The sequence below is a fragment of the Otolemur garnettii genome, unplaced genomic scaffold (assembly GCF_000181295.1).
Source record: "Otolemur garnettii isolate 467f Iridium unplaced genomic scaffold, OtoGar3 scaffold00100, whole genome shotgun sequence".
Classification (NCBI taxonomy): Eukaryota; Metazoa; Chordata; class Mammalia; order Primates; family Galagidae; genus Otolemur; species Otolemur garnettii.
Window position 1 is genome coordinate 5,521,485 of NW_003852495.1, and position 10,072 is coordinate 5,531,556.

The 10,072-nt window shown below is 53.8% G+C and overlaps 1 protein-coding gene across 1 annotated transcript; it reads left to right on the forward strand.

Annotated features, from left to right (window-relative positions):
• The first annotated feature begins 262 nt into the window (after positions 1-262).
• Positions 263-10,072, forward strand: HAUS5 (HAUS augmin like complex subunit 5). The gene is made up of 19 exons (XM_012809201.2): positions 263-418; positions 1,675-1,737; positions 1,815-1,847; positions 1,983-2,007; positions 2,585-2,690; positions 2,770-2,929; positions 4,301-4,367; positions 4,458-4,540; positions 5,111-5,168; positions 5,302-5,426; positions 5,606-5,669; positions 5,766-5,893; positions 6,104-6,266; positions 6,524-6,604; positions 6,704-6,849; positions 7,085-7,196; positions 7,267-7,399; positions 9,445-9,577; positions 9,730-10,072. Exons 1-19 carry the CDS (start codon positions 321-323, stop codon positions 9,845-9,847), a joined length of 1,896 nt encoding a protein of 631 aa, XP_012664655.1. The 5' UTR covers positions 263-320; the 3' UTR covers positions 9,848-10,072.

The following is a 10,072-nucleotide window of genomic DNA, read 5'->3' on the forward strand; positions in this document are numbered from 1 at the left end:
ACCCCAGCCCCAGGCTTCCAGGGGCATCGCACACCCAGCTCATGCTCTGTGAGCGGGTGACAGGTGACAGTGAGCAGGAGAACAAGGGAAGGCGAGCCGGCGTCACCGTCTAGTCTACATCGTTTTGTCTTCACCCAAAGACGACTCCGGGAGGAGCAAGACCTGCATCACCAGATGGACAGCTCCCGCACTTGGCAGCGCCGGGGCCAGCTGTCTACCTGACAACAGATGGCCTCACTGCTGGCGCACTCGTGACGTCAAAGGCGTGCGCCACACTTGAAGAGGGCGCGGGAGGCGCTCGCCGAGGCCGTGGATCTGTCATGGAGCTAGTGCAGGAAGCGCGGGAACTGGGTCGCTGGGCGGCTGAAGAGATGGGGACGCCCGTGGCGGCCCAGGCTCCGGAATCGACTCTGCGCAGGTGAGGGCCGCGCTGAACTCGATGCCCCCTTCCCCATTGAGAATGACCCCGAGTTACTGAGGGCTCCCCACCCTGGGAGTAGTATGTTCAGAGAGAGGGTCTTGGATTTGAATGAGAACGTCCTGGTGGTGATCTCCACCACCAGGGTGGTGAGGCCGTCCACAGTGAGATACGTGGCACCAGTGAGGATCCTCCAGGAGTTAATGAAGACTGTTCCCCTTATGGAAATGGGATCTCCAGAGTAAGGCACCTCACCTGAAGCACCTCACCACCGGTGCCCTTGTCCTACTGCGTGAGGACACTGGGGAGTTAGCAATGACCACCTCCCTGGGAACTGAATCTGTAGGAGTGAGGGCCCACATCACTTGCTGGCAGTACCCCTCTCCACCCCCACCTCGGGAAGTGACTGGAAATAACTGTTTTTCAAAACAAAAGGAGCACCCACCAGGGAATGAGAATACCCCCACAGTGGCCATGCACAGTGGCTCACACCTGCAATCTTAGCACTCTGGGAGGCAGAGGCGGGTGGATTGCTTGAGCTCAGGAGTTCAAGACTAGCCTGAGCAAGCAGACACCGTCTCTACTAAAAATAGAAAAACTAGCTGGGCATTGTGGTGGGTTCCTGTAGTCCCAGCTACTTAGGAGGCTGAGACAGGAGAATCATCTGAACTGAGGAGTCTGAGGTTACTGTGAGCTATGATGATGCCCACAGCACTCTACCCAGGGTGAGAGAGTGAGACTCTGTCTCAAAAAATAAAAAACAAGGCTCGGCGCGTGTGGCTCAAGCGGCTAAGGCGCCAGCCACATACACCTAAGTTGGTGGGTTCGAATCCCCAGCCCGGGCCCGCCAAACAACAATGATGGCTGCAACCAAAAAAGGCCAGGCGTTGTGGCGGGCGCCTGTAGTCCCAGCTACTTGGGAGGCTGAGGCAGGAGACTCACTTGAGCCCAGGAGTTGGAGGTTGCTGTGAGCGTGATGCCATGGCACTCTACCCAGGGGGATAGCTTGAGGGTCCGTCTCAAAAAAAAATAAAAAAATTAAAAAAACAAAAAGAATACCCACATGGTTAGTGAGAAACTCACCTCTCAGTGACTAAGAGCTCACCAGGTGGGAATATCTAGCCCCTAAAACTATGGGTCTTCCCTCCCAGAGAAATGAGCTCCTTGGTAGATTTTCCCTATTACCATCACCCCGGGAATGAGGATCCTCCACCCTATTGCTGCCTGAGACATACCCTTACACACTGTCCCCACAGGCTGTGTCTGGGCCAGGGGGCTGACATCTGGGCCTATGTCTTGCAACGTGTGCACAGTCAGAGGTGAGCTGAGCTGGGGCAGGGGATGGGATCCAAATGAGTACACACTAACTCCCCTTCCTTCTACTTCTCTACTGTAGGACTATCAGGAAGATTCGGGGAAACCTACTCTGGTAATTTCTTCTTGAAGCTGTCCCTTCCTGTCTTCCCCAATCCATTCTAGCTCTGTTCCCACCCACAGCTTCATACTTCCTGCCCTCCCCTCTGGAAGCCCCAGTCATCCCCTGACTTTGGCCTCATTTCCTCAGGTATGGCCACCAGGAGAGTCCAGAGGTGAGAAGCATGTGCTACAAGGTTCTCTTTTATCCAAAAAAAGGACTTGCAGACCTTCTGCCATTAGCCCAGCGCACAGCAGGGCTATAGACAGGTCACAAGACAGCCAAGATCCTTGCACTCGCAGAGCTTACAATCCAGGGGGAAACAGACATGAACTGTGGGAGGCAGGAAGCAGGGACATGGATACGATGAATGTACGACATCAAAGCTGGTGAGCAGAGATGGGCAGGAAGAAAGTAGAGGATTGAGAGAGATGCTGAGCCCAGTGTGGGACCCAGTAAGTTTAAGGGGCCCAGATGAGGCCTGGGGACTTGTGAATATAGGGCTGGGATAGAGATATAGTATCACCAACGCAGGCAGGAAACAGCCTGGGAGGATGGGTCAGGCAATAACAGGAGGAAGGAGTGGACCAGGATAGTGCCTTAGTGCTTCTGTGTCAGACACAGAAACTGGTTTGGTAAAACTCTCTGCCACCTTCTGGGCAGGTGAGGAGCCTGATGCCCCATAAAAGGCAGTCAAGCCAGACAGAGCCCTGATCAAACCATGCATCTTACCCTATACCTACTCCTGCCAGGTCCGTCGGAAGTTGGAACTGGAAGCCACTGTGGCCCGCCTGCGGACAGAGATTCAGGAGTTAGACCAGAGTCTGGAGCTGATGGAGCGAGAGACTGAGACTCAGGGTGACCCATGGGGCTGGGAAGAGGGTCAGTGGAATATGTTGTAGAAAGGTGCTGACAGCCACCTCTGTTCCCCTTACAGACCTGGCCATGGAGCAGGTGTTGCAAAGCATACAGGACACTCAGCGTCGAGCTCTCCTCCTTCGGGCCAAAGCTGGGGCCATGCGAAGACAGCAGCATGGGCTCCGAGAGCCCACGCTGAGACTGCAGAACCAGCTCAGGCGCCTGCAGGACATGGAGAGGTAGGCCTCAGCGATCAGCACTCCCCAGGCTGGCAGCGTGACCCAGCTAAACTTTCTCCTTAGAGACCCCAATGCTCGGCTTTGATCCCTTCTGTGATTCCAGAATTCTGAGCTCCCACACTTAGGATTTAGAACCAGGAGGTTTTCTCATGTCAGTCACCTGTATTTCCAGTGCCTAGAGTGGTGCCAACTGTAGATCTAGAACATCAGCTCTGGGGAAACAGGAGTAAATAAAGCACAGGTCTCTGCCCTCTTGAAGCTTTTACTCTGATGCACAGAAGACAGTTCATAAAGTAGGAAACAAACAAATTTTGAAATTACAGCTGGAGATGAGTGCCATGAAGAAAAATGACATGGGGCCAGGTGTGCTGGCTCACACCTGTAATCCTAGCACTCTGGGAGGCCAAGGCAGAAGGATCCCTTGAGCTTGGGAGTTCAAAAACAGCCTGAGCAACAGCGAGACCCTGTCTCTACTAAAAATAGAAAAATAAGCTGGGCATTGTAGTGGTCACCTATCTTCCCAGCTACTCAGAAGGTTGAGGAAAGAGAATCACTTAAGCCCCAGAGTTTGAGATTGCTGTGAGCTATGATGCCATGGCACTCTTCCCAGGGTGACAGAGTCTCACTGTGTTTCAAAAAGAAAAAGAAAGGTGACATGATAGAAAGGAAAGTGAGAGAAGGCCTTTGAGGAGATAACATTTGAGTTGGGGGAAGAATTTCCACAGAAAAGGAATAGCAAGAGCAGAGGTCCTGAGTTTGGTATGCAAAAAAAATGATCCAGAAGGCTAGTTCAGCTCATGCTTCACAGGCAAGAGGGAGAACATGAGGAAGTGAACTTACAGAGGTGGTCCAAGGAGGCTTTGGAATTTTACTCTGAGACTGAGTCCATGGCCTGCCTCGGCTACTGTGTGACCTTGGGCAAGGTATTTCACTTCACTGTGCTCAGTTTCTAAGAGGATTGGGATAATATTGATACCAACTTCAAAGAAGAAATACAATAATTACATGAGTTAAATCATGTAAGGTGCTTAGGAGAATACCTATTAACCATTGTTATTATTCTGAATGTGATGAGAAAACATCAATCACGTGGTTTGGGAGGGTTGTTTGAACAGGGACATGATCTTCCTTAGGTTTGAACAGGATCATTGCCTATTGAGTTTAGAACAGGAGGCAGGGGGCAAAAGCAGGAGACCAGTGAGTAGGCTAAGGCAATAGTCTAGCTGGGAGGTGCCAGTGGCCCCTGGGATCCCAGCTTATTGATCCCTCTGATTAGCCTTGCTGGCAGTGAAAGGGCATGAGGCATAGACATCTGTTCTCCCAGTTTTCTCCTCCCAGGGACTCAAGCCCTAACTGTACTCCTCCCTTCAGGAAGGCCAAAGTGGATGTGACTTTTGGACCCCTGACAGCAGCTCTGGGCCTGGAGCCTATGGTCCTGGTAAGAGTCCTGGACCATAGGAGAAGGGGTGAGAGTCCAGGGTCAGGCAGACACCTAGGTCACCCTCATGCCCTGTGCTCTTCTCTCTAGCGTGACACCCGAACAGCCTGCACCCTCCGGGCCCAGTTCCTGCAGAACCTCCTGATTCCCCAGGCCAAGAGGGGCAGCATCCTGTGAGTGTCCTCCAGCCTCCAGAGACAATGCAAAGAACCAGGGCTTTAGGGGTGGGGACATCACTTGTTTATTCCTCAGACACTGAGCTTCTGGGCTATGTCAGTTCCAAGCCCTGCCTGACAGGGTTTCCAGGCTGGGAAGAAGAGGTGACAGATCCATTCTAGACAGTGACTATCAGCTGGTATGGGCTTCTGGGAGCTGGGGAAGACTGACAGGCTCAGGAGCCCCAGAGGAAGTGCCTCTCCCAGCTAAGAAGGCAGGGAGGGAGGGCTGCTCTGGCAAGAAGTCTTAGTTAGGGGAAAGGTTCAAAAGAGTGTCCCAGGTAAACAGCACATGTAAAGGCCTCAAGGCCAGGAAGTTGGTCTAATCGGGGAACTCAAGTCTAGCAGTCATAGATGAAGTTTCCTCATCTGCACAATGAAGACAATAACAGCCCTTACCTTATAGGGTGGTGATAATAATTAGAAGGATAATTGTCCAGGGGAGTGGTCACTAATACAAAAAAAATAGAAGGATTGTTGTTGTGTCTTGTACATGTAACACTATTTGGGTCCTTATCCAACCCACAGAATCCCTCATGATGACCACTTTGGAACTTCCTACCAGCAGTGGCTTAGCACAGCAGAGGTGAGAGGGTGGGGGCTCTCAGGAAAGGCCACATCTGCCAAGACCCAACTCTTGATCCTAACCCTATTCTCATGAAGCCTCCGCTTGCAGCCCTACCCAAATCATGCCCTGACTTCATCCCTGCCCCCACCAGACGCTGCTGATAAACCACCCCCCAGGTCACGTCCTGGCTGCCTTGGAGCACCTGGCTGCAGAGCGAGAGGCAGAGATTCAGTCTCTGTGCAACGGGGATGGGGTTGGAGATATGAAGATATCCGGGTATGGAGTGGGGCAGTCCTACTGTTGGGGTGGGGCAGATAGGTGGGTGAGTGGGGCATGGACACCTGCTGATGGGAGAAGAAAATGCCCAAAGTGGTGGGCAAGCTGATGTTGGCTACTCTTAAGTATGGAGGCAAGGACCCAGGACTGCTCCCTTAGCAGCTTTGCCTCTATCCCAGGCCCGAGGCACCAGACCAGTCAGACTCCAGCCAGACCCTGCCATCCATGGTGCATCTCATCCAGGTGATCCCAGGACTCTACTCCCTCCCATTCCAAAACTCACTCGATCCCTTCACCCCCATGGACTATGCCCGCCCTGACTTTGAACTCCTGTTCCAGGAGCGTTGGCAGACTGTGGGTGCACTGGTCACCCAGAGGGGTCCCCTCCTAAAGGAGCGACAAGTCCTGACCCAGCGCCTCCAGGGCCTGGTGGAAGAAATAGAGAGACGTACTCTGGGATCCCAAAGGTGAGGGCCTTCTTGGCAGAGGCTGTGTCTTTCCCAGTTCTCTTGGAATATTGGACTTTTTCCATCCTGTGGCTTCCATTTCTGTCCTCCTTCCCTCCCAGTTCATTCCCCTGGTTTGTCCTCCCTTGTGCATCCCTCCAGACTTCATCTCCCTTCCTGGCTGGGTCTCAGTCGCCTTCCTCTCCTTTGCAATCTTCTGCTTGTCCCCAGGCAGGCACTGATGCTGGGGCTTCGGGGCTGTGGCCTGCGGGCAGAGCTTAAGGCTCTGCGTGCCCAGAGCCAGGAGCTGGAGGATGCAGCTGGGCAGCGGCAGCTTCTGCTGAGGGAGCTCCAGGCCAAACAGCAGCGGATCCTACACTGGCGCCAGCTGGTGGTGAGGGGCCGGCGGGGCGGAGGTGGCGGGGCCTGGCGAAGGGCCCAAGTGGAGGCTTTGAACTTTATGATCAAGAATGGCCTCCTTTTGGTGTAAATGATCCAAAATGAGAAAACAAAAAATTAAGAACAGCCTCCGAGAGTCGGGGAAGAAGGGAGCCCAGGGCGAGACTCCCAGGTTGAAGCAAGACCTGTGCAAAGCCACAAATGAGGGCTGGGAGGTGGGAAGGAGCTAGTCTCTGCTCCCTGGTTCCTCAGGAGGAGACCCAGGAGCAGGTCCGCCTGCTCATCAAGGGAAATTCAGCCAGCAAGACCCGCCTGTGCCGGAGCCCCGGGGAGGTGAGATGAGAGTTTGGGAGAGGTCGGGGTGGGGCTGGATCAGCTGGGACGAGGCTGGGTAAACTAGGCTGCCCCCTCAACCTCTCTCCTTCCCCACAGGCACTGGCGCTAGTCCAGCGAAAGGTGGTCCCCACATCTGAGGCGGTGGCACCACAGATCCAGGAGCGGTTTCGCTGCCTGGAGGAAGAAGTCCGGCATCTGCCCCACATTCTGCTGGGCACCCTGCTGCGGCACAGCCCTGGAGAGTGAGACTGGGCCTCCCCCTCACCCCCTTCCCCTGCCATGGGTAGCTGTCACTCCCTGAACTCCCTCCCAAACCATCACCCAGATCCCCAGTGTTCCCAGGTTACCAGACCTCACCCTCAGGTCACCAGTCCTAGCCTGGTCCCCAGACCCGCCTCCAAGTTCTTGGGTCCCCAGAGCCTCTAAAACCCAAGCCCTCCTCTCAGTACCCCACCCACCCCGGACTGCCCCACGCAGGTTGAAGGCCCTGCCCACAGTCCTGCCGTCCATTCACCAGCTGCACCCTGCATCCCCGAGGGGCTCCAGCCTCATAGTCCTGAGCCATACGCTGGGACTGCCACCAGGGAAGGTGAGTGCCTTGGCCCCTGTGACTTGTCTGCCCGCCCCTGTTCGAGGTAACTGTCTTTTCCCTTCTCCAGGCACCAGAGCTGCTTCTCCCGGCGACTGCCTCTCTTCGCCAGGACCTTCTGTTCCTCCAGGACCAGCGAAATCTCCGGTGCTGGGATCTGGTCCATATGAAGAACAGCCTACCGTCGGGACCACCTACCCAGGGTAGGCCCGCCCCACCCCCTCCCCCAGCATCCCTGCTCCTCCCGGTTTGTCAGCCTCCCCGGCTGGCACAGGGCTCACTGTGCGCTAAGTGCTTCACTCATTTGTCTAAGCTGCACAGCAGCCCATGAGAGGTGCAGGGGGCTTAATAGGTTCCCCAAATGGCAGAGCCAGGATTTGTTAGGGGGTTTTTTGTAGTTTTTTTTTTTTAGATAGAGTTTTACTTTGTCACCTTTGGTAGAGTATTGTGGTGTCATAGCTCACAGCAACTGCAAACTCTTGGGCTTGAGCAATTCTCTTGCCTCAGCCTCCCTAGTAGCTGGTACTATAGGCACCTTCCACAGTGCCCAGCTAGTTTTTCTATTTTTAGTAGAGATGGGTTCTCAATCTTGCTCAGGCCAGTCTCGAACTCCTAAGCTCAAGCAATCTACCCAACTCGGCTTCCCAGAGTGCTAGGATTACAGGCATGAACCACTACGCTCCACCCTCATAGCTTAATGGGAAGTGAGGAGAGAGTTTTCCATTGCCAGGGATTTCCCCATGGTAGAAGCAAAGAATCAAAGGATAAAGAGATGGAAGAGGTGAATTGGGGCCACCGTCAGCAAATTGAGAAGAGATTATTCAGGCCTTGGAGTGGAGGGCTCCAAGGGTTGGAGCAGCGTACCGGAAGGACAAGTACAGATCAAGACATAGCACAGCATCTCCGCCTCCCCTCACAACCATCTTGAACTTTAACATACCTACCGTAGAACTATTGGTCTGTCTATTCCAAAAAGCAATTTTGTTCTTCTTGATTTCCTCCCTCTGTAAGTTATCCTACCCTCCTTATCCAGTTGCTGTAGTTATCCTTTATACCTCCCAGCTCCCTAACCCTTTACTTTCAACCTGTCAGCAAGCCCTGTAGGTCCCATCTCCAGAGTCCTTCAGTCCACCCCTGGCCCCGCTATCCTGCAGCTCAGATAATTCTACCTGATAGCAGCTGTGGCTAAAGAAAAAGCAAATACCACGATTGAGCTCACAGGGCAAGGATGAGATACAGTCAGGATACAGACCCAGAAGGTCTGACCATGCTGCTACTTTTTTATTTTTTTATATTCTATTTTATTTATTTATTTATTTTTTTTTTTTTGAGACAGAGCCTCACTTTGTCACCCTCAGTAGAGTGCCATGGCGTCATAGCTCACAGCAACCTTAAACTCTTGGGCTCAAATGATTCTCTTGCCTCAGCCTCCCAAGTAGCTGAGACTACAGGCACCTGCCACAACACCTGGCTATTTCTTAGAGATGAGGTCTTGATGTTACTCAGGCTGGTCTTGAACTCATGAACTCAGGCAATCCACCCTCCTTGGCCTCTCAGAGTGCTAGAATTACAGGTGTGAGCCACTGTGCCCAGCCCACGCTGCTACTCTTCACTTGCTCTGGGCTGGGCCCTGCTCTGGGCACATGGAGAGGGATAGGCCCAGTCATAGTCCCAGAGTGAAGAGCTGGAACAGGCCAAGGAGAAAGCCTTGGCATGAGGAACAGTAGGAAGGGCTTCCAGGAGGAAAGGTGATATCTCATGTACGCCCTGGGAATGGGTCAAGTTTTTCCCAGAAGTGGTGAGCAGATGCCATATAATGCAAACTCAAATACCAGGCTGAGGAGCTTGGAGGTTTCTAAACAGGGGAAGGAGAGGATCAAGTTTAAGCTTCAGGAAGATCATGCTGACTGCCATGTAGAGGGTGGAGCAGAGTGGGAAACTGAGGCCTACAGCCTAGATGGGAGCCTGAAGAGGACAGTGGGGAAGTGGAGAGGAAGAGAGGCTGGGGAAGCTGAGTACTTGGGACAAATGGACTGATGAATGGGCTGTTGGGGGAGGGTGGAAGGCAGGCATCCAGAATGTGGTCTCAGGGACGGTGGGGTTGCCCTTAGGACGAGGACCTGGGAGCCGGGACAGGTTTGGGAGAGATGTTGAGGTCAAGATGAGGTGGGAACTTGGTGACACATGGGCTGCAAGGTACCAGCAAGCCAGAGGCCTCAGTGCTGCCTGCCGGGTTTTTCACCTCCAGAGCTGCTGCAGAGCCAGGCATCCCAGGAGAAGGAACAGAAGGAGAATCTGGGGCAGGCTCTGAAGAAGCTAGAGAACCTGTTGAAACAGACACTGGAGCGAATCCCTGAGCTGCAGGAGACTGTGGGGGACTGGTGAGAGGGGGACATGATGGAGGTGGGAAACTTAGCTGGGTAGAAATTCAGGACTCAAGCAGGGGGCTGGTGAGAAGGAGCAGGCTGTCATGTGGGGGATGGATGTGTGGAGGGCCAGACCTTCCTTCCCTCTGATGCCACCCCTTCCCCAGGTGGGAGCAGCCAGGCCAAGTTGCCCTCTCTGGGGAGCTCTGCCAGGGCCTGTCTCTAGCCCAGTGGCAGCTGCGCTGGGTTCAAGCCCAGGGGGCTCTGCAGAAGCTGTGCACATGAAGAGGGGCCCAAACAGGAGTCAAGAATTTCACATTTGGTCACCTGGACACTACCTCTCCCAATACAACATTTGGAAGAAAGCACTGCCAGGATTTGTCAGCCCTCTGCCCCAACCCATACCTGCAGCCCGGTCTCATATTCTGCCAAAGCTAAGAGTACCCTGGACCACCCCCCGACCCCTGAAACTCCCTTCATCACACTGATCTTCAACCCAAAGTAACTGAG

Bases quoted from the DNA above. Each gene is read 5' to 3' on its own strand.
- HAUS5 (XM_012809201.2), top strand. From the start codon at position 321: ATGGAGCTAGTGCAGGAAGCGCGGGAACTGGGTCGCTGGGCGGCTGAA. The intron at 1,738-1,814 runs GTGAGCTGAGCT...TCTCTACTGTAG, and splicing joins CAACGTGTGCACAGTCAGAG to GACTATCAGGAAGATTCGGG. The intron at 5,670-5,765 runs GTGATCCCAGGA...CTCCTGTTCCAG, and splicing joins CCATGGTGCATCTCATCCAG to GAGCGTTGGCAGACTGTGGG.